Source organism: Hypanus sabinus, chromosome 14, assembly GCF_030144855.1.
Source record: "Hypanus sabinus isolate sHypSab1 chromosome 14, sHypSab1.hap1, whole genome shotgun sequence".
In the NCBI taxonomy this organism is placed as follows: Eukaryota; Metazoa; Chordata; class Chondrichthyes; order Myliobatiformes; family Dasyatidae; genus Hypanus; species Hypanus sabinus.
In genome coordinates, this window is record NC_082719.1 from 74,280,154 (window position 1) to 74,304,754 (window position 24,601).

The window sequence follows — 24,601 nt, forward strand, 5'->3', positions numbered from 1 at the left end:
GTGCTGCATAGTCCACCTACCATACTTAGGAGGTACCGCTCTCCTCGGGACACTGGTAGGGGGCCCACGATATCCACATGAATGTGGTCAAACCTCCGGTGGGTGGGTTCGAACTGCTGCGGCGGGGCTTTAGTGTGCCGCTGCACCTTGGCTGTTTGGCACTGCGCGCACGTTCTGGCCCATTCACTGACCTGCTTGCGAAGTCCATGCCACATGAACTTGCTGGAGACCAGCCGGACAGTTGTCCTGATAGATGGGTGGGCCAAACCGTGTATGGAGTCGAAAACTCGCCGCCTCCAGGCTGCCGGGACGATGGGGCGAGTTTGGCCGGTAGCCACGTCACACAAGAGGGTCCTCTCACCTGGGCCTACGAGAAAGTCTTGCAGCTGCAAACCCGAGACTGCGGTCCTGTAGCTGGGCATCTCGTTGTCTGCCTGCTGCGCCTCCGCCAGTGCTGCATAGTCCACCCCCAGGGACAGGGCCTGAACGCTGGTCTGGAGTGTGTGTCCACCACGACGTTGTCCTTTCCCGAAACATGCTGGATGTCCGTCGTGTACTTGGAGATGTAGGACAGATGTCGCTGCTGTCGGGCCGACCAGGGATCGGACACCTTCGTGAACACGAAGGTCAATGGTTTGTGGTCGGTGAACACGGTGAACGGCCTGCCTTCTAAGAAGTACCTGAAATGCCGGATTGCCAGATACAGAGCCAACAGCTCCCGGTCGAAAGCACTGTACTTTGGTCATAGATGCTTGCTGAAGCATGCCAGGGGTTGCCAGCGCCCCTCGTTGAGCTGCATCAGCACCCCACCGACTACTGTGTCAGATGCGTCCACTGTGAGTGCGGTCGGAATGTCCGTTCTGGGGTGCACCAGCATCGCGGCATCTGCCAAGGCTTCCTTGGCTTTAACGAAAGCGGCAGCGGCCTCCTCGTCCCAAGTAATGTCCTTGCCTTTACCCGCCATCAGGGTGTACAAAGGGCGCATGATACGGGCATGAGGGGAGGAAACGGTGGTAGAAGTTCACCATACCAACGAACTCCTGTAGGCCTTTGACAGTGTTAGGCCGGGCAAAGTGACGGATCGAGTCTACCTTGGCGGGCAGGGGTGTTGCCCCGTCTTTGGTAATCCTGTGGCCCAGGAAGTCGATGGTATCGGGACCGAACTGGCATTTGGCCGGGTTGATCGTGAGGCCGAAATCACTCAGGCGGGAGTAGAGCTGGCAGAGGTGGGACAGATGCTCCTGGTGACTACTGCTGGCTATAAGGATGTCATCCAAATAGATAAACGCAAAGTCCAGGTCGCGTCCCACCGCATCCATTAGCCGCTGGAACATCTGTGCGGCATTCCTCAGGCCAACCAAACGGCATTCGGAGGAACTCGAACAGGCCGAACGGGGTGATAAGTGCTGTTTTCGGGATGGGCACCATGTGCAGGGGGGAGGCCTATGGGCTGTCAGACCTCCGTACGATCCCCAATTCCTCCATCCTCTTGAACTCCTCCTTCGCCAGGCGGAGCTTTTCCGGGGGGAGCCTTCGTGCGCAGGCGTGGAGGGGCGGTCCCTGGGTCGGGGTGTAGTGCTGAACCCTGTGTCTGGGCATGGCTGCCACGAACTGCGGTGCCAGAATCAATGGAAAATCCGCCAGGATTCTGGTGAATTCGTTGTCCGACAGTGTGATGGAGTCCAGGTGTGGGGCCAGCAACTTGGCTTCACCCAGGGAGATTGTCTGGAAAGTCTCAGCATGTACCAGTCTTTTCCCTTGCAAGTCGACCAGCAGGCTGTGAGCTCACAAGAAGTCTGCCCCCAAGAGTGGTTGGGCCACCGCGGCCAGTGTGAAGTCCCACGTGAACCGGCTGGTGCCAAACTGCAGCTGCACTGTGCAGGTGCCGTAGGTCTGTATCGTGCTGCTGTTTGCAGCCCTCAGGGTGGGTCCTGGCTTCCTGTTGTGGGTGTCATACCCCATCGGGGGCAAGAAGCTGATCTCTGCTCCGGTGTCGACCAAGAAGTGGCGTCCTGACTGTTTGTCCCAGACGTACAAGAGGCTGTCCTGGTGGCCAGTCACCATAGTCATTAGCGGCAGCTGGCCCTGGCTCTGGCCCTTGCAGGGCGGGCGACAATGGCAGGCTTTTGTGCCCCACTGCTGGTGGTAGAAACACCACTGGTCACTGGCCTCCTCACTCCTGCCTCTGTGTTGTCTGCGCCCCCCTGCTGGGCCTTGTCTGGTCCGCTGTTGGGCGCGTGGCCTGGTAACCTGACTGACGGACACCACGCTCTCCCTCTTGGCTTTCCACAGCACGTCTGCCCAGGCCGCCACCTTCCGGGGGTCACTGAAATCTGTGTTTGCCAGCAGCAGATGTATATCCTCGGGCAGCTGCTCTAGGAACGCTTGCTCGAACATGAGGCAGGGCTTGTGTCTGTCAGCCAGGGCCAGCATCTCATTCATCAATGCTGACGGCAGTCTGTCTCCCAAACCGTCCGGGTGAAGCAGGTGGGCACCCCACTCACACCGTGAGAGGCTAAAGGTCCCAATGAGCAGCCCTTTGAATGCTTCATATTTGCCTTCTTCCGGGGGCGACTGTATGAAATCCGCAACCTGGGCGGTCGTCTCCTGGTCAAGGGCACTCACCACGTGGTAGTAACGCGTGGAATCAGAGGATATCTGCCGAATCTGGAACTGGGCTTCTGCTTGGCTAAACCACACGTGTGGTCGCAGCGTCCAGAAAGTCGGCAGTTTTAGCGAAGCTGCGTGAACAGATGAAGAGTCGGTCATCTTTGGTCCAAATCCCTTTTGGACCGTCGGGGTCACCAGTGTAGCGATGTGCTACACACAGCACTGAAATAACGACACACAGTCGGTAAGTCGTTTCGAGACTAGTTTATTCAAACTTCGGCGCTGGCATTTAATCCCTCGCACCCGCCCTCTCTGGGCGGAAATGACATCAGAGGTGCATTACCAAAGTGCTGGCTATTTGTGAGCCGGTTCGCCTGCTCAGAAAGTGGGCCGCCACAACACCAGTGATATATTTTAAATAATGCAAGTCAGCGTGGAGAGTTGCAGAGTTTGTGGTAAAAAGTCAGCAACAATAAACTTAATGGGATGATTTTCCTGAGCTACTGATGTCCAATACTGCTGATGGGACACCTGAGAGCTATTAGGAATAATTAATAATGAAAAAATGGAGTAATATTTACCATTCAATTTATTTGCTACACAAGTGGTATTTCAAGCCTTGGTCATATTTGAAAACTACAGCATGAAGGAAGACTGCAGTTCAGTAACATGTAGAGCAGGAAAGATAATTTCAAGTGGCCAGCCCATGACCATAGGACAATGACTATCAAGGTATATATCCTTTGGGATAAGGAACATGATAACTGGCCTGTTGGTTCAGGAATAAATGTGAAAGAATAATGGGGTTTGGGGAAAATAAAGTTTTCCAGGTGTTCTGAAAAATACTGACCTTATTCTATTAAATTTGAGCTCTAGTATTTAAAACCTGTCTAGTTAGGGGATTAGTTTGAAAAACTATTGACACGTTTGGTTTTAAAAATGGTTCAAGGTGTTATTGGGTAATTATCCGTCCAGCTATCCTATCAGACAATGTGTTGTGGCTCAATTGTATTTAAATCAGAATGTAGTGTATTCTTATGCCACTCCATTAATTTCAGTAGGGCAAAGGGAACTCTGCATAAATGCCTTTTTTATGCCAGAGTAGAGTTTGCTCTGGTGTTCTGGGCAAAATTCTTTCCCTCACTCAACATGAGTGAAAACAGAATATCTGCCCTTTAGCACATGATTGTTTATGGTTTGTTGAGCACAGATTATATGTGGAATACCTACATTACCACAGTGATTGTGTTTAATAAAACAAAAGTACTTGTTGACTGCAGCAACACACAAAATGCTGGAGAAACGCAGTGGGTCAGGTGACATCACCAGTCCCTGGCAAAGTTTCAGCCCAAAATGCCGAGTATCCATTTGCTCCCAGAGATGCTGATGCACTTGCTGTTACGGTAAGCTCAATTACAGAAGTTTACACCTAATCAACTGATGGCAAAACATCTAAAGAGCAATTAATTCTGTTCAATTTTGGTTTAGGACCAAAATTAATCTTGTTTATCTGTTTATTCCCAGTTCCCCCTATCTGGACCAAAACAGAACGTGTGGCTTTGTCAAAGCACAATCCAGTTAATTTAACTTGTGAAAGTGGTCAATATACTCCACTCAGATGGATTTGGAGGAAGGGCATCCAGGACGGCACACAGGTAGGGAAGATCTCAATTGATTATTAATAGATTATTAATTGATATTAATATACTAAAATGGCCAGATCTGAGGGCGGGGATCATTACCTCTAAAACTGCGAGAAAATCTCTTGGAGACCATGAACTGTTCGTCTTTGTTAATCTCATGTTTTAAATTACCCTCACGGTATCATCAAGTTTCTCACTCCTCCCACTCACTTGCACTCTAGGAACATATTTTAGTGGTCAGTTAACCTGGCAACCTACTATTGTCAGGCGGTGGGAGTAAATTGGAAACAACACAGTCTTGAGGGAGTATGCATGGTCCACGCATACAAGCAGTCAGAATTGAAACTGTGGTGCTGGTGCTGTGAGGCACTGGCTTTATTAGGTGTGGGTATTATCTTGTTGAATTTGTAAAATGACCACAACGTTAGACAAACCCTTCTTTTCTGCAAACTATTACTGAAGTTACAGCGTTGAAATTTTTTTTTCGGTATTTCTACTGAATCATTTAAAAATTTTACAGAATTTTAACATGTAGAATCGAATATATGTTACATCACATTTAGTGTAGATATATTTGACAGATTATGCTGTTTATTAGTGTTTGTATAGCATGAGCTGCCTGCATAATACACAAAGTTTTTTAATGACATTTTTGTACACATAGCAAGCATAATAAGGAAAATCTAAGTGTTTCATGTCTGAAAATCAGTGATTTTTCTGGAATGAAAGGTAATAATGTAGGGAATGTATTGCTCCAAAGAGGGCTATATAAGGTTATTCCTACCCTCGGCCATTAGGCTCTATAATGACTCAACCTACAGCTGGGGAAGCGATCGCAATCTTTGACTTGTAAATTTTGTACATCTTATTTCTAAGATAACTTATTTTTATTCTTTCTTACTTCTAATATTTGTATACCTGTGCATTTGTAAGTTTCCTTTGGGATGAATAAAGTATCTATCTATCTATCTATCTATCTATCTAATTTGAAGCATTTCTAGTTAAATTCTGTTGTTCTGGATATTTGGCCAGTCACAATTTATACTTCTGCAATATATGCATTCGATGCACATCAATACATGCGTTTCCACACAGAACACACCCTTTAGAGTATAGGATGGAAAAAATAGTACATGGCATTCTGAAAAATGCTTAGCATTTGTGACACCTAGAACAAGCAAGTTTAAGTAATGAAACTCCAGGTGAAGGTGTCAAATTGATTTGCTTCCAGACATTTGAGGCTGCTGACTGTCAACCTGCTTGTCCCCCAACCCCGCTTCTACTCATTACCAACATCTCACTCTCCACTAGTCTTTGGTTTCTTGTATTCTTCATGAAGTTATGATTCTGAAAACTGTGGCAGAGGACTCACAGTACATCATTACTGAACTGGGCCATGACACATGAGGACTTTCATCATATGTAGGCCACTGGGTTGTCCTATTGTGGAAAATGAGGTTCTTCGTCCACACCTGTCTCAGTCACTGATTTAAATGGTTGTCATTGTTACTGTAATTCCCAGAAGACCCACATCTGAAAATCAGCATCCAGCAGTCGGTGTTAAATCACAAAGCTTGATCCCCAAACCCGTGACAAATGAAGAGAATTATTTATTTAAGTTCAGAGTAAGCCACTGCCTTCCACAGCCCAATTATATTTCAGGTTATTTTCTGATCCTTCTGCAAGGTCTCATTTTGAAATGTAACTTTTATTTATTCGTACGTTTTTCAGCACCAATCTTGAGTTTTGTCTTCTGAGGCAGAAATGAATATATAAGAATATATAGCTGACAAAGATAGAATGATGTGATTGTCTAAGAGAACAAAATTACACATATCTTGACTGGAATCAGATCTGTATTGATACAGCCTCTTCCTGGCTTTAAGGGAGATTGATGGAAAGAGCTGTGGATGCTTAGTATGTGATTACATTTAAAATGAGATTGATAGACATTTCGACCTAAGTAAAATAAGTAGTTGAGGTTGGGCAGGACAGTGCAGATGGCTTCAGCACTCTTCTGAATGCGAGTGCGGGCTTGTGAGAATGGTCTGGTCTCTGCTCCTATAATCTTGAGATTACAGGTCACAGCTGGATTGCGTTTGGCTGAGTTTTGTGAACATAAACCTGCAGAAAGGTATGATAGTTAGACCGGTGGTCATGCAGTATTTCAATGAGAGCCAGCACCTCAGGAGAGGAATGCTGAATCTAAAGGGAAGTTGAGAAATTATGAACACAGATAACTATTTCTGAGATACTAATTTAAAGATCAACATGCTGCAGAAGAACTGGTAAAACTATTATTTTCTTTGGGCAAGCATATCAATTATTCACAGAATTTATGCGGAAAATAATTGAAGTATTTTGTTCAATTCAGTACTTTAGTTTCTCTCACTCCATTCAATGAAGTGCTACAGCATCCTTTCTAAAGGCAATCAGGTGGCTTTTAATTGTAGCTTTGCCAACAATAAAAACAATGGGTTGAGGGGGATAATAAATCAGCCATGATGCAATGGCAGAGCGGACTTGGTGACCTAATTCTGCTCCTATGGCTTATGGTCTTGTATCATATATATGAATTAAAAGGTTCACTGATAAGAGGTTCATTTCTTGTAATAGAGTGTGACCAAGGAATTACTCCGTGTGCATTTGCCAGTCTGCTGTAAATTTTCCAGCATGCATGCAGTGTTTCAAAACAGTTTTATCTTCTATCTATGCAGAAGCTGATGAATGAGACAGATGGATATGATATCCACAGTAATGGCAATAAATCAATACTTGCAATAAAAAATGTCATGGTGGATAATTCTACGTACTACCACTGTGAAGCTGTCTACACCGTGGGGGTCAGTACATTGAAGATCTACCTGAAGGTTCACGACCTCACTGCTGCACTTATCCCATTTCTGTGTATCGTTGCTGAGGTTATTGTGTTAGTTATCGTCATACTTGCTTGTGAAAGAAGGATGAAGAAGAAGGAAGAAGAACCTGCTGGTAAGAATTTAGCTTTTTGCTTTTAGCATTTTATCTTTTATTTAAAACTGAACCATTCAGTTTTTAATGTTGTAATTTCTATATTCTGTGAAATATGAAGGACTTGCATTTACTTATCAGTTCTCATGATGTTTTGAGAACATCCAAAGTATTTAAATGTATTCACTATTGTAATGTAGTAAGCACGATAACCAAATTACGAGTAACGAACTCCCATAAACTGTAATGTGATAACTTCAGGATAAACTGCTTCCTTGCGAGATATTGACTTGGGGAAAATATTAGCCAGGACCTTGGGAAATAACTCTTCTGATCTTAAAAATAGTGGTCGTATTGAAGGAACACGTACAACACGCTGGAGGAACTCACGCTGGAACACGCTGGAAAGGAGCAGTCAACATTTTGGGCCGAGACCCTTCGTCAGGACTCAGCCCAAAACCTTGACTGCTTGTTTCCACGGATGTTGCCCGACCCGCTGAGTTCCTCCAGCACGGTGTACGTGTTGCTTTGGCCCCAGCATCTGCAGTGTACTTTGTGTTTTACGTGGTGGTATTGAATCTATCTGGGAAAAGAGAAGAGGTCTCAGTTTCACATTCCACCTGAAGAAATATCACCAGTCCCTCCGCCCCACTGACATGTCTGGCCAGCTGGGATTTTGTCTCTCCTGTGGAATTTGAACTCACAACCTTGTTACACAAGGGGAAAGAAAACTCTCAACTCTATCTACTGATCTGTCAACCTCTCAATAAAAATAAAAATGTGGGTAAATGATTCCCTGAACACTGAGCGAAAACTGTGTGATTAGCAAAAAGCAAAAAAATGAACTGCTGATGTTGGAATTGTGAAATAAAATGCTGCAGGTGATATTGTCCTGGCTCGAGGTGGGAAGAGAGGATGTGAAGGCAGTCATGGAGCAGATACATCGAGAGCCATGTGGAACTGTGGTGCTGAGAAAGCGCCATAAGTTCGGGGTAAAGGAACACCCGTGAAGGTTCTCAGTCATCCAGGTCATTGTATATCAAACAGTAGTAAATCAAGGCAACTGACTTGTTCTGTTGTCCAGAAGACATGTCACCACTCATCTGAGAGGCTTCTTCAGTTCTGAGCCATGGTGCGTTGTTTTGGGGCTTCTAAGCTCTGTGGGTTGTTTAAAGGTACAAGCAATCAAATGAGGGTCATTAAGAGTCATAGAGGTAATGATAAGGTCATTAGTCTTATTGTTGCATGAATAGAAGTGTGAACTGTTGTGGAGATGGTGGGGTAGAGATGTTTGTGCTGCATTGTAAGTAGCCGGTAGCTGGTGTCAAACCCCATCCCTCTGTTCAGGGGTGGGTTTTCCAGTTTGACAAAGATGGCTTCTTTAACCCCTCGTTCAAACCACCTCTCCTCCCTTTCCAAAATATGCACATTGCATCTCATGCAAAAACTAATGACCCTCTCATTACCTCTACGACTCTTAGCAACCCTCATGTGATTGCTATACTTTTATACGGCTCAGAGTTTATAAGCCAGAAAACTACTCTCCATGAATCAGAACTAAAGAAGCTGCTTGGATGAGAGGCAAAGTAGCTTCTAGACAACACAGCAAATCTAGTTGCCTTGATTTACAATTGCTTGATATGGTAAAGGAGCGCTTTGTTTTTTGTAGCAATGATGTGGAAAAGATTGCCATAAGAACTATTTCAGAGATAGAGAAAATCAAAGAATGCAATGGATTTCTTATCAGAAGCAAGTCAGGGGAAAGTGTAATCAATACAGCTATGAGTGTATAGTGCATATGGGTTGCCAACCTATATCTGGAGATCGAGTAAGGGATGGGAAAAGATAAAGATAGAGCGTGTGAATATGAGAGTGAGATGGTGTTGGTGTGCACAGACCTTTAGATGTGGCAGGGCTCAGTATGACAGAGGTATGGCTTCCTACTTTTGTTTTCAATGAATTTTCACATTCTGTTGGCTTTCTTACGGACTGCAAGTAGCACCAATGGAATCATTAATGCACCTGGGCAAAGAAATGAGGGATGAGACCAGAATAAGATTGTATTCCGTAAAAAGTCAGGTGTATCAATCATGTGGATTCCCAAGGCTACACCGTTGATTTGGAGGAATTGAGTGGACTTAAAAGAAAAGTTGTTCATGGAGATTATTCAGCCAGTCAATGAAATTGTGGTGGCACTTGGGTAGCTGTATAAGGAAAAAGCATTGAGCCTCTGGTCATTTACAAGGATGTTTGCAATATGTAACTCCATTTTATCATTTTCTCTTTCATGTAAACTTTCTGGCAAATGGATATCAATATAGAAGATAAAAACCCTTCAAGCAACCAGTAAGCATTTTACTTCCTGAAATTTCATTACCAAGTTGGATTTGAAATTCTTTCTGTTCTAATTAACTGTCAATACTTTCTAGCACCATGGAAGAGCTGCTTGAATCCACCGGAAATGGAGCCCGGCATAGAAAGACTTAACATATTTCCTTGCAAGTGAGTGAAAAGATTCATATAAATTAGGAGCTTAAACATCGTACAAGGCAAAGCCAGTGCTCTGCCAAACTTGTGGTGAGAGGTGGAGGATATCCCTTGAACTTTTTTCACCTTGGAGAATGAAGGTAATAACATTGGAAAGAAACCCCGTGAAACTCCTTGTTCTTGTCAAAAATGTATCAAACTTCAATTAAGAATTAGTCTGGCTCATTACAAACAAAGTGTGATGAGATTAAGGCTATGTCCACACTACACCAGAAAAATCTGTAACCAAAGCTTTTTCTCTTCATTTTTACCCTCAGTCCACACTAAAACGGCGTTTTCCTCCCCTGAAAATGGAGCTTTTCAGAAACGCTCTCCAGAGTAATTTTGAAAACGCCGGATTGACTGGAGCAGTGTGGACCGGGTAACCAGAGAAATCTAAAAACGCTGTCATGACGTGCCGGAACAGATGGTGCTGGCAGCACGCCATTTCATTGTTTTCTTGAACGTAACGTAACAATTTCAGAACAGACGGCAATGAGACTGAAACCAGAAGAGTTACAGATGTACTCACTAAATACTTTGACCCATAACTTACTGAATAAATAAGTATACACTACTCACTTTGCCCTGTTTTCTGTCCTTGCTCTTATGAAGGTGATTTACCTATTTTTGCAAATACTTCTCTGACAATAGATGTGTAACAGCCTAATGTAATATTGTATGGAAATACAAGATAACACTGATGCAGACATGTTTTATACATTTAACAAGATGCTTTATTAATGCAACAGAGTTGGTCAGTTTTTCAATGTTCATTGTCAGCTGGGTCAATCTGTCCATGAATTCCCTGTCTGTTGCCTCCGTACGCTCCAGTGTTTGTTTTTTTTTAGTTTTAAGTCCTCCTGCACAAGAGCCAACAGCTGTCCGTCGTTTAAGTTTTTCTAGTCTGTAACTACACAAATGTGCACTTTCATGGCGAGATTCGACCCCAATCTTGTCGTTTGTTTTTAGTAGATGTGCTCTGCACATGCACAGTAGGAGGAGATTCGCTGAAATATCTGTTTTAATGTGGACAGAGATTTTTTTAAAACACCTAGTTTGGACATGTATCATTTTTATGCAAAACCAGCATTTTCAAAATTATCCGCTCTAGTGTGGACATAGCCTAAATTAGAAATGTGGCTATTTCAAAGCTACATAGCACGTACTAACAGCCTGGTCTAAAGTCCATTTTGTTCTCTATTTATTGAATTCCCTAACTAGTGGCTTGTTTGCTAAATTAGTTCCTAAAGAAAGCTACGTTTTCTTTCCATTGTTGACTTTTAATTCCTGACCTTTAGAAATGCTTTAAGACATACCAGAAAATGCTTGAGAAAATGCATTTAGAAAGAATCTAACCTTGTTTTAGACATGTGCTTTTGAAACCCTTGAAAAGCTCTCTAAAATGGGAAGAAGTGAAGAATGTAGCAAATAGGACCTGGCAGTTTGTCATTTTGATATCTGTTTTGAAGCTTTAAAATGGAAGCTGTGTGACCTAACCGATTACTTCTGAGCTATTATTTTTACTTCAGCTCTGCACTGGATATGTCATGCATGTAGATGGTCTTGGTTCCATTATTTAAGAAGACTGAGTAGCCAGTGAGGTTTGCCTGTTTTCACTGATCCCCTTCTAAATTGTTAAATGCTTTTAGCACTGACCCATTGACTCAATAAAAGCATAGTGAAAGTTAATACCAGCGTCTGAAAATCACCAGATCTCCTACAATATTGGTAACCAACTGATTTTTTATTTTAAATTTGCAATTGATCTGTATATATTGTTCCTATATGTAATTTCCTGTGTATGCAATTTAGGCACTTACAAGTTAGAAATAATATTTAATATTCTTTATTTTCTCTATTGCAGAAAATATGAACGCCCGGAAGTGTGGGAGCATCTTTATTTTGCTATGCATCATTATGGCTCAAAAGAAGCATCAATATGTTTGAGGAATATTTGTGTTGCATTCTCTTCATCCCTATTAGAAAGAGAATTCCTTTGCCAAGTTAAACCTCGTATCCATATAAGTCTTATGAATCCATTCATAAGAACTGTAATGATACAATTCTTAAACATCCTCTCTACCTACTGTATGATAATTGTTTAGTTTAATTTGAAGCTGCCAGGTGTCTGAAAGAATGACAGTGAATGTATTAGATGGAAGTCAAATGAAAGCATATCAAAAACCTTGATGTGGAAGTAGCAATACTGCAGTTCACATCACCAATACATTGGACTGTTGTTTTAAAACCAGGAGTTGCTGGAAGTACACAACAGATCAGACAGGATCTATTGTAAGACACATTAATACTTCAGGTCAATAATTGCCAATGAATATTAATCAACTTGAAACATTATCCCTTTCCACAGACATTGCATGACCTCAGCGATATTTCCAGCATTGTATTTTGCTTTGTATTTGATCAGTGCAAATTTTTGGCTATAAATCGTTCAAGTAATCTTGCGTTTGTTGGCCAAAAATCAGTAATGGTCTGTAATGCTAACCCAACGTTTGAATACTGAATAGGGGTCGGTCCCTAAGTGTGATTGTTCTGGAACAGAAGGACAAGCAAAGGAAAAACATTATCTGTGCTTCTGCTGGTATTGATCCGGGATTGTTACCAGAAGTGACCCTAACTTTTAGCTAGCCTAGATAACCATTTGTTCATGAGCCTTGCTCATGCAGAATCAAATTAACTTTAACAAGTATTATAAAAGCAATATCTGATATTTCTTCATAGGTTTACTGTTTTTCTCAAGCTAGATTAATCATTCATTTTATCTTAAGCCATAATTTAACTGTCCAGAAACATCAGAGACATCATGAGCTACTTAATCTTTGTGGTGCTTTTAGATCTACCTTAAGGCTTACAAAATAATCCCTTGGCTGCAGTTCCCTTAGATGGTTACCATATAGTATATTCTCTATAATACTTGGGTTCTCCTCCATAATCGTATCCAGGATGTTCCTCTACAATCTTATAACCAAACCATGCAGCACCTCAATCTTGTCATACCTTTTTTTTTAAACTGTAATTTTATCCTTTGATTTTGTTGATACCCATTGATACTGCAAGCAAATATTGTTCACTCAGTACTGGGTTACGACAGCCTTTATCGCTAGGTAATTACTAGGTCTTGTGTTCAATAATGAACACATGACTGGCTTCCAGTAATGACAATGTTGCCATGCCTCTTAGCAACAAAGAGGCAACTCTATTTCCTTACTAGCCCATGGTGTCCTCTAATAAATATTTAAGTTTCAATTTCTGCAAATAATTGCTGGATTCCTTAATAAACAGTGGATATCATATCTTACCAAAGAACACATTTTTGAATAAATATGATTGTTGTATTTGTTGCATTTTTCAATAACTATGAGGGTTATTTTACTTTTGAATATCTATTATTCTCTCTAAGAATCAACTAGTCCAGATTAAATCTGGGGGGGGGGGGGGGTGCGGGGGAGGAGATATTCTGGTTTTCAAACAAAAGCTAAGGGTTGAATTTGTGATATTTTTCAGCTGCTCTGTAAAATGTTCCTACTGATCGAAAGTTTAAAACAAAATCCCTAACCAGGGTGCTGTTCTGAAGAGTTCACATGGGTTCAATAAGGTGGAGGCCAATCTTTTCAATAAGTACATTTAATGTTAGAGAAATGTATATAATATACATCGTGAAATTCCTTTTCTTCGCAGAAATCCACAAAAACACAGAAGTGCCCCAAGGAATGAATGACAGTTAGAACCCCAAAGCCCCCCACAACTCCCCCTCCCATGCACAAACGGCAGCAAGGCAGCGACCCTACCCCACCTGTAAAAAAAAAAGCATCAGCACCCTCCACCGAGCACACAAGTGTGCAGCAAAGCATCAATAAAGACACGGACTTGCAGTACTCCAAAAACTACTCGTTCACCCAGTAATTCAACATACCGTAGGATCTCTCTCCCTAATAAGGGAAAAAGAGGTGTCCTGTTTCAAAGCGAGATGGGGGACGTAACAAACAACTCACTGATTTACAATATTAAAGATTTGTTGTGTCACTTCTTCCGAGACCTGCAGCCAGAGAGTCGAGACCAAAAAGGTGCAGCTCGCTGGCCAAACAACTGTTCTTGACCATTTTGATTGCAAAACCTTTATATTAGAGCAGGGCTTCCCAACCTGAGGTTCATGGACCCCTTGCTTAATGGCATTGGTTCATGGCACAAAATAGGTCATGAGCCCCTGTGTTATTGGGACTCATGCCGAGAAACTGAATTTCTCCAAACGTGCTAGGCATAGCCCTAGAACCATCCAGGGTTCTCAAACAATATGGTGAAGTGGACCAAAACTGCATTATACTGATTTGAACTCAGATTCATCTTCCACAGCAAGGCCTGAGTGATTCTGACTCAATCAAACTTAATTTCTAATCATACTTCCTATGTCAACCACATCAGTGGCAATGAATTCCATAGGCTCAACTGGTTGAAGGAATTGCTCATCTCTGTTCTAATGGAATGTCCTTTAAATCTGAGGCTATGCCTCCAAGCCTAGACTTTTTCACTATAAGGAAACATCCTCTCCATGTCCATTCCATCTAGGTCTTTTAATATTTTATAGGTTTCATGTGATCCATCCTCATTCTTCTAAACTCCAGTGAGTACAGGCTCAGAGCCATCAAAAGCTCCTCATACATTAACCCTTTCATTCCTAGAATCATTCTCACGAAACTTCTCTGAACCCTCTCCAATGCCAGCTCATTTTATCTTAGATAAGGGCCCAAAACCACTCTCAATACTTTGGCTTTTGTTTGAAAAGCAGATCTTTAAGATTTAATTTTGACCACTTGATTCTGTAAGAAAATTAGTTTTTCAAAAGCTGAATTGCCTTACATTTATTGAAGGGTACCACTATTATTTTTTATTGTAGAAAGATGTTTGCTTAGTCGGGTATCATAGAAAACCAACACAATACAGGCCCTTCAGCCCAGAAAGCTGTGCCGAACATGAAGTTACCTAAGAAATCATCCCTGTTGTTTATTTAGGAAAAGGCATTATTAAGGTGCCACATATCTGTTTCTGTGAATGATATGATTGTACATTATTAAGAAAGAGTAATATATTGCATGAAGGGAGAATTAGCTAATAAAGTACAACAAATCAGAATAAGGGAACAAATTTGCACTGGTAATCAGTGACTCTTTGGGTTAGAAAGGGAGAAATAATGTGTTGTGCCACTCAAGACATTAGATGTAGGACTAATGTTGGAAGTCCAAAAGGAGCACTGATGAAAATAGCTTGTGGAGGTACATTGTCTGTATTTTGTTCGATGCAGTTTCACCTGATCCTAATGCTTCACATAAATGGTGAATGTCAATAGGCTAATTGCATTTGTGGTTTAGAGAAGAAAATAATTATGTGTTTTTATTTGACCACATTAGTAAAAAACAGAATAATACTGTAAATGCTGTAACTCCAAAATAAATTAAAGAAGATATTCAGTAGGCCAGACTGGATCATACTCTATCTGGCCCATTTCTGAATTTAATACATTTTGTATTCCTCTAATAGTATGCTTTCTGCCTGTAGGATTGTCATAGAATCTTGTAACTGTAGTAATCCCAAAGGTGGAACAGTCTGGGAACAGAATGCCTCCTCCCTCCAGACTGCACTCTACTGTTCATTACTTTGAAATGCTTTTGCAACTCTTTTGATCAGGAATGTTTTTTAATTATTTAGATACTTTTCAAAAATAGTATTTTTGAAAGGGGCATTTTGGGCTGAGAGCCTAAGTTCTGTTTAAGAGTCTCCGCCCAAAACTTTGGCTATTCCCTTCCATGGGTACTACCTAACTTGCTGAGTTCCTCCAGCATCTTGTGTGTGCTGCTCTGGCATAAAGCTGAGGGACCAGATGACTATATTGAAAGATTGAGAAGTGGGATGTTCTCCAACTTGTCACTGAATTCTACCTTACAACTTGGAGACAAGCTGGCCTGCACAGTGGACTACGGGTCTTCCTGTAGAACGTACAACTCTTGTAGGTCAGTAACATGTCAGGGCCTAAGTAAAGTTGACCAAGGAGAATGGAACAAGCGCTGTGGTTGTTTGAACTTCACTGATCCCCACAAAAAGTGGGCAGATCTTCTGTCTACTGAGATAGCTGTCTGCCTACCCTTAAGCCATTTCTCCCGTACATTTTAATGAGGCCTGCTGTACCTGCCAGAGAATTGGAAATCTGTGAAGATTGGCACAGGGAAAATAGACCAGCTACGGGCTTGTTTACTGGAATCTCAGTGTGGATCATGGTGGAATTCTGCTCCCACTAGTCATATAATGTAAGTGAGTTTTACTGCTGCTTGTGACGTCTGCATAAAAAATATGAAGTTATAATAATAGCAACAAAATAAGCTCTGACCACATTCTGCTGTGAACAGAATATCCAGTTTTGTTTAATAGATGAAACTGAAAAAGTTATGACACTGTAACTGGTGAAATCTGTGTGCCTTGGTAAACTGTTTAATTTTTGAACAATTTTTGCTGCGTATGCTGAATATTGCAAATAAAAGTATTATTTTAACAACTGCCTCAGTGTTGTTATGCCCAATTTTGGGATAGACCCATTTCTTCTTCACTCACCAATTTTAACCCAAACTTGCTGGTGAATGGTAAACAGGTTTGGCATTTTTGAAAAGTACTTAACTGTCTGTTGTTGTTTTAAATGATTCCCACATATTTGAACAACTAGTGCGTGTGTGTAGAATGTCATAATTATATAAACTTATATCAATCTTGTCTTCCCCTCTGGAAAGAAGCAACTCAAATTTGTCCAACCTCACCTTGAAGCTCATTCCGTTATACTCTCACCCACACGGGAGTGCACATTTTCAAGAAAACAAAGAAAAATTGAAAAATTTTGGATTTCTAAAACAAAAACATGAAATACCAGGAACACTCAGTACATCAAATTGTGTCTGTGGGAAGAGAAAAGAGTTAATGTTTCAGGTTGTCAGAGCCATATAAAACTTTGCGGTATTGAAGAAGGTCCAGAGGACTTTCATGAGAATGTTGCTGAGAGTGAAAAGGTGACCATAAGGGGAGCAGTTTATAACTCTGGTGATGTACATGTTGGAGTTTAGAAGATTGAGGGGTTTCTCATTGAGACTAATCAAATATTGAAATGTGTAAATAGAGTGGACATGGAAAGGATGTTTTCTGTAGTTGAAGAGTTTAGAACCAGAGAACCCAGACTCTGAATACGACACCCTTTGGAATAGAGATAAGGAGGGTTTTTAAGCCAGTGGGTGGTGAATCTGTTGAATTCATTGCCACAGATGGCCATGGAAGCCAAGTCATTGGTTATATTTAAACAAGAGGTTGATAGGTTCTTCATTACTAAGGACATCAGTAGTTCCATGGAGAAGACCGGAGAATGGGGTGGAAATGGAAAATAAATCAGGAATGGAGGAGCAGGTCTGATGCGTCAAGCGGCCTAATTCTGCTCCTATGTCTTATAAAATGTTGGTTAGGCTACACATGCAGTTCTGATTGATTTGGGCTCCTTCTCCCTTCCTTTCCAGTCCTGATAAAGGCTCTTGGCTCTAAGTGTTGCCTCCTTATTCCTTTTCAGTGATGCTGCCTGACTTTGAGTTCCTCCAGCATTTTGTGTTGGTTAGTGTGGATTTGCAGCATCTGCAGAATATCTTGTGTCTAAAGAGAGAAATTTGCCCTTGGGGTAAATGTGCAATATAGCTGCAGCTCTGAAACTGATGGGCATTGATGATCATGAATTTCACAGGTGAACTCCAATGCTCAACTATTGCTGTATATTTTTCGTTTAGCACAAAAGCTGAAGGATAAATTCCTACACAGTCTTTGGTAACGAAAGTAAACATTTTACTTCTATTGCATATATGGAAATAAGAGATTTTATCCAACAGCTTATTGGGAAGTGGAACGAGGAATTAGACTAAACATTTTTTATGGGTATATTGTCCTTGGACAACTCTTAAAAGTTAAAAGTAAATTTATTATCTAAGTACATATATGTCACAATATACAACCTTGAGATTCATTTTCTTGCAAGTATACTCAATAAATCCAATAATCATAGTAGAATCAATTGAAGATCTCACCAACAGGACAACCAGTGTGCAAAAGACAACACAATGTCCAAATACAAAAAGAAAAATAAATAAATAAATAACTCGAACTCCATATTCACCAACAATTTCACTTGTATCAGTTAATGACTATCGTAGTCTCTACCTAGAATGTTGGAGCTCAATGCCTTTGTCATCCAAAGGTTCTTTGGAAGTCAACAATGAAGCACAAAATTTGTTGCTTATGGTCATTTCAGTACAAGAACAAAAAAATGAGTGAGTGAGCTGAGAGAACATGAAAAATACAAAGGAAAGATAGTTGTGGTCATCTACCTAGACTTGAAGTACCAAAAAAAATCCAGTAATGACAATAAATGTATAAAACAGGCCAGATTCAAGTGGCATGACATCTGCAGAAAACTTAAGAAGCTTCCAGAAAAATAGAGAAGCAACTGTAGCATAAATGTTGGAATATTCACTGAAAAATTACATGTACAAGGAAGTTAAACTTCAAGAAAAATAACAATTCTACACCCTGATTCATCAGATACAATACAAATAAAATGTCAGCACAAAATAAAACCATATTTACAATCAAAGCAGGATAAAGAACCTATCAATCTCAATTACTCATTGTGAATTTCCTTGAAGCCAGTCTTTTATGTGCCTTTGCCTGTACGTGTTGCTTCCCCTGTCATATCACCTTATTGTGAATGTCAGAGGTTTCATGTGATCTTGGACGAGGAATATGGTCAACTCTGACTTCAGACAGCATCTTCGTTACCAGAAGTGTATCACCAAGGCCATTAGTGAGATGGCTGTGGTCAGATCATATAGGCATTCCATATGAGTGAGTGATGTGACAGATGGCCAATTATATCATAGTAGTGAGACAACCCTACCATGCACATATGCTGTATTAGAAACTTGGGGACAATTAGAAAAATAGAATTCTTCTTCTTGTAATCAGAGGATGCAGCAGTAGTACTCAACGCCAGGATTTAAACTCCCAGGAGCTGGATACAGCACTGTACAAAACCAAATGACTCAATGAGGGGATGATGTCAGTGAATGTATCACAAGTTACATCACCAGCCTCAGGCGCTGTACATTATTCACCTACCATCCATCTCTAACAATCACTGCTCACAGCCAATATTTATTTTGTGTACCTCATGCTCTGTCATGGTTCACAGTCCATAAATACATGAATCGGTTTGATAGCTAATGAAGGATGAAAGACACATTCACATGTGCAATATTCACAAAATGACCTGTCTGTTTCTGCAGTGCCTGATGGCATATTGTTGCAGAAAGCAAAAGGAAACAGGCCTGAATGTGGTACCTAAGCCTACAGAGGAAACAGTGTTGATTATAGTTAGAGAGTCATTACTGTAATCATGGGCAGTGGAGATGCTTAAACCAGAATAATTGTGAGTATTCTTGCAGAGATCCTCCTTGTCATATCTTTTCCCTATCCATCATTCGTTTGTGATGTGTCACGTCATATGACATGGCCGATCATGGTCTTTCCATGACCAAGATTGTTTTTGGCAAATTCTTCTGCAGAAGTGGTTTGCCGTTGCCTTCTTCTGGGCAGTGTCTTTACAGGACGAGTGACCCCAACCATTATCAATACTCTTCAGAGATTGTCTGCCTGATGTCAGCTGTAGCATAACCAGGACTTGTAATAGGCATCAGCTGCTCATACGACCATCCACCACCTTTCCATAGCTATTCTGATTCTGATGCAAACATGTACCCTGACTACTCCACCACCTACCTTGCCCTCCTCTGACAACAACTTTCCACTTCTGATTTTTCACCTTTCAAATAGCCAACCTGGCTTTATGATGTTAAAGTAGCAAGAAAGGACTAAAGATGAAAACTCAATAGGTCTCTGATGATCCTAGCCACTGTGGATAATTTAGATGTTAGCTTAAAGAATGAACCTTCTTCTTAAGTTTTGAGAACTGCCAGTAGCTGATCTGTAAGCAGGATAGGAGATACACCTGGTCAGTAGATAAGTTCTGTTCAAGAATAAGGCTATGCATAATGAAAAGCCAGGTTTCAAGACTGCTAGGATGTTCACAAGGAGACAGCAAGTTCTGTAATCTGTTGAAACCTACCGAATATAGAAAGGCCTGGATAGACTGGACCAACAGAGGATGCTTTCAATAGTTGGAGAGTTTAGGACCAGGCGGAGCAGCCTCAGAATAGAAGGACTTATTTTACAACTGAGATTCAAAGTTATTTCTGGTGTATCTGTGGAATTCATTGCTGCGGATAGCTGTGGAGGCCAAGTCATTGGGCACGTTTAAAGGTTCTTGATTAGTAAGGATGTCAAAGGTTATGGGGAGAATGAAGGAGAATAGGATGGAGAAGGAAATCAGCCATAATTGAAAGCTAGAGAAGTTTCAATGGGCTGAATGGCTTAATTCCTTTCCTGTGCCTTATGGTGCTATAGTCTTATTTCTTGCAGGAAAAAAACTATCTCCCCTTTAATAAGTAGCATTCTGCTTTAAACATGGTTGTATTTTAGTGGAACAATACATTTATTTTCTGTTTGCCGGGCTTCCACCATGGCACTCAGCCAAGGAATAACACAGTTAGCTGAAGATGATGATGTCTATTTGCATTAATTAGACTATATGATCCTCATGCACTTTTTCATAGTTGTCAAATTCAATACTCAGTTCTGATTCACAATCTTTGGCTGTTAGAGAAACAATTAAATGGGAAAATATAAAAGGATATGTGACCAATTGGGATTGTTGTAGATGGGATATAAGGTCAGTCTGGTCATGATGGGCCAAAGGGCAAGCCAGTTTCTGTGCTGAATTCTTCTATGAGTGTGTCTCCAACACAGCAGCTGTTTAATGGAGCCATGTAATTTCTGTCCACAAGATGGCATCATTACTTTATAGCAGCTGAACATCAGCTTTGGATCAACTGAAACTTGATCTGCCTTAGTCTTATTAGCTGTATTTGTCACATGTACATCAAAACATACAGTGAAATGCATCATTTGCATCAAGCCAAATCAGTGAGGGTTGTGATGGGCAGCCAGCAAGTATTGCTGCACTTCAGACGCCAACCTAGCATTCCCACAATTTGCTAACCCTAACCATATGTCTTTGGAACGTGGGAGGAGACAAAAGCACCTGGAGGAAATCCACAAGGTCACGGAGAGAACGTCCCGACGCCTAATGGACCCAGATCTTAGAGCTAGGACTGTAAAGTGATGCGTTATACACCATCATGCCCCCCCCCCCCCCCCCGTGGGCTAATACAGGAAAAGATACTGTATCAGGAGCAGGTCACAATAGGACTAATTTCCAGATCACCCGAGGAACAGTATTAGATGTGTGATCTGTGCTTGCACATCTGATGTTGTCCCAACAATGAACCAATCACCAGAACTTCATTCAGATTCCAGTACACCCAGTTTCAGTAAATTGGAATTCTCAGAGAATCAATACAGTACTTGGCTCTATTTTGTTAGTTTTTTTCACCATTTATATTCACAATTATCATACATCAGTGGAACTGACTGGACAGCTTCAGAAATGACTACAAGCTATTTAAATGCATTCCCTGACAATGTTGTGACAAGTAAACAGGCAGATAAAGAAGATGTTTGGATGCTGGCCTTCATCAGTCTGAGTATAGAATTTGATATGTTTTGTTGTAATTGTACATAACATTGATGAAGCTGCATTTGGGATATTGTGTTCAGTTTTGGTTGTTCTGCTAGAAGAAGGATGCCATTAACTGGTAGGAGTGCAAAGAAAATTTAAGACAATTTGGCTGGGATTTGAAGGACTGAGTTATGGAGAGATTTGAGCAGTTTGAGACATTTTTCAAGTCAAGTCAAGTCACTTTTTGTTGTCATTTCGACCATAACTGCTGGTACAGTACACAATAAAAATGAGACAACGTTTTTCAGGACCATGATGCTACATAAAACAATACCAAAACTACACTGAACTACGTAAAACAACACAAAAACTACACTAGACTACAGACCTACCCAGGACTACATAAAGTGCACAAAACAGTGCAGACATTACAATAAATAATAAACAAGACAATAGGCACAGTAGAGAGCAGTAAGTTGGTGTCAGCCCAGACTCTGGGTATTGAGGAGTCTGATGGTTTGGGGGAAGAAAGTGTTACAAAGTCTGGTTGTGAGAGCACGAATGCTTCAGTGTCTTTTCCCAGATGGCAGGAGGGAGAAGAATTTGTATGAGGGGTCCCTGGGGTCCTTCACAATGCTTTGCAGATACAGCATGTGGTGTACGTGTCTGTAATGGCCAGTAGAGAGACCCTGATGATCTTCTCAGCTGCTCTCACTATCCGCTGCAGGGTCTTGCGATCCGAGATGGTGTAATTTCTGAACCAGGCAATGATGCAGCTGGTCGGGAAGCTCTCAATAAAACCTCTGTAGAATGTGATGAGGATGAGGAGTGGGAGATGGACTTTACTCAGCCTTCGCAGAAAGCAGAGATGCTGCTGGGCTTTCTTTGCTATGGAGCTAGTGTTCAGGGGCCAGGTGAGATTCTCCGCCAAGTGAACACCAAGAAATTTGGTGCTCTTAATGACCTTTACCGAGGAGCCATCAGTGTTCAGTGGGGTGTGGTCACTTCGTGCCCTGCTGAAGTCAACAACCATCTCTTTTGTTTTGTTTACATTCAGAGACAAGTTGTCGGCTCTGCACCAGTCCATTAGCCGCTGCACCTCCTCTCTGTAAGCTGACTCGTCGTTCTTGCTGATGAGACCCACCACGGTCGTGTCATCGGCGAACTTGATGATATGGTTCGAGCTGTGTGTTGCAGCACAGTCGTGGGTCAGCAGAGTGAACAGCAGTGGACTGAGGCTATGTCTGCACTAGACCAGATAATTTTGAAAATGCTGATTTTGTGTAAAAACGATAGGTGTCCACACTAGCCATTTTTAAAAGTATCTCCATCCACATTAAAACGGATATTTCGGCGAATCTCCTCCTACTGTGCATGCGCAGGACACATCTACCAAAAATACCAAAAATAAGTTTTGTGTTGAATATCTCCGTGAAAGTGCACATTTGTGTAGTTACAGACTAGAAAAACTTAAACGACAGACGGCTGTTGGCTCTTGTGCAGGAGGACTTAAAACTAAAAAAAAACAAACACTGGAGCGTATGGAGGCAACAGACAGGGAATTCATGGACAGTATGACCCAGCTAACGTCGAACATTGAAAAACTGACTAACATCGTTGCATTAATAAAGCACCTTGTTAAATGTATAAAACATGACTGCATCAGTGTTATCTTGTATTTCCACACAACGTTACATTAGGCTGTTACACATCTATTGTCAGAGAAGTACTTGCATAAATAGGTAAATCACCTTCATATGAGCAAGGACAGAAAGCAGGGCAATGTGAGTATAGTTAATTAATCAGTAAGTTATGGGTCAAAATATTTGGTGAGTACATTTCTAACTGTTCTGGCTTCAGTTTTGTTGCCGTCTGTTCTGAAATTTTTAGGATATGTTCAAGAAAACAATGAAATGGCGCGCTGCCAGCACCATCTGTTCCGGCACGTCATGACAGCGTTTTTAGATTTCTCTGGTTACCCCGTCCACACTGCTCTGGCCAAGCAGCATTTTCAAAATTACACACCCTAGAGAGTGTTTCTGAAAAGCTCTGGTTTTGGGGAGGAAAACACTGTTTTAGTGTGGACGGAGAGTAAAAATGAAGAGAAAAAGCTTCGGTTACAGATTTATCTGATGTAGTGTGGACGTAGCCTGAACACACAGCCCTGGGGGCCCCCGTGCTGAGTGTGGTGGTGTTGGAGATGCTGCTCCTGATCCAGACTGACTGAGATCTCCCAGTCAGGAAGTCTAGGATCCAGTTGCAGAGGGAGGTGTTCAGGCCCAGTAGGCTCAGCTTTCCAATCAGTTTCTGAGGAATGATTGTGTTGAATGCTGAACTGAAGTCCATGAGCGGCATTCGCACGTACGTGTTTTTTTTGTCCAGGTGGGTAAGGGCCAGGTGGAGGGTGATGGCGATGGCGTCATCTGTTGAACGGTTGGGACAGTACATGACTTGCAGGGGGTCCAGTGAGGGGGGCAGCAGAGTCTTGATGTGCCTCATGACGAGCTTCTCGAAACACTTCATGATGATGGATGTAAGTGCAATGGGACAGTAGTCAGTGGGGCAGGACACTGAAAACGTCCTCAGCACGGGGACGATGGTAGCGGTCTTGAAGCACGTTGGAACGACGGCTGGAGGGTATGAAAAAGAGGGGTGATCTTATAGAGGTGTAAGGAATTATGAGGGGCATAGATAGGGTGAATGTACACGGTCATTTTCCCAGGACTGGGGTAACAAGAACTAGAGGGCATCAATTTACGGAGAGAGAGGAGAGATTTGGGCAACATTTTTACCCATAGAGTAATCAGTATATGGAGTGAAATGCTGGAGGAAATGGTTGAACCAGGTACATTAGCAATATTTAAAAAGTACTTGGATGGGTTCAGTACATGGATGGGGAAGGTTTACAGGGATATTAGTCAAATGGGACCAGCTCAGATAGGAATCTTTGTCTGCATGGACCAGTGGGGCCAAAGAACCTGCTTTTGACTCAGAGAGATTCAGAAGGCTGCAAACGCGCTTAACCTAACAGGGAGATTACTCCAGCATTGAGCTACTGAGATATTCAGGGAATGGTTGCTTCAGAAGCAATATATTATTACTTGAGGTAATGTTATGGTAATGACTAGCC

At 41.8% G+C, this 24,601-nt stretch overlaps 1 protein-coding gene across 1 annotated transcript in view; it reads left to right on the plus strand.

Annotated features, from left to right (window-relative positions):
* Positions 1–16,316, plus strand: part of LOC132404878 (embigin-like) — a 55,083-nt gene extending 38,767 nt beyond the window's left edge. Inside the window, exons 5-9 of the mRNA XM_059989440.1 lie at positions 4,135–4,265; positions 6,971–7,244; positions 9,545–9,569; positions 9,653–9,725; positions 11,617–16,316. Of these exons, the coding sequence (XP_059845423.1) occupies positions 4,135–4,265; positions 6,971–7,244; positions 9,545–9,569; positions 9,653–9,710 (488 nt within the window). The 3' untranslated portion in view covers positions 9,711–9,725; positions 11,617–16,316. The remainder of the gene's footprint in view (positions 1–4,134; positions 4,266–6,970; positions 7,245–9,544; positions 9,570–9,652; positions 9,726–11,616) is intronic.
* The last annotated feature ends 8,285 nt before the right edge of the window (positions 16,317–24,601 follow it).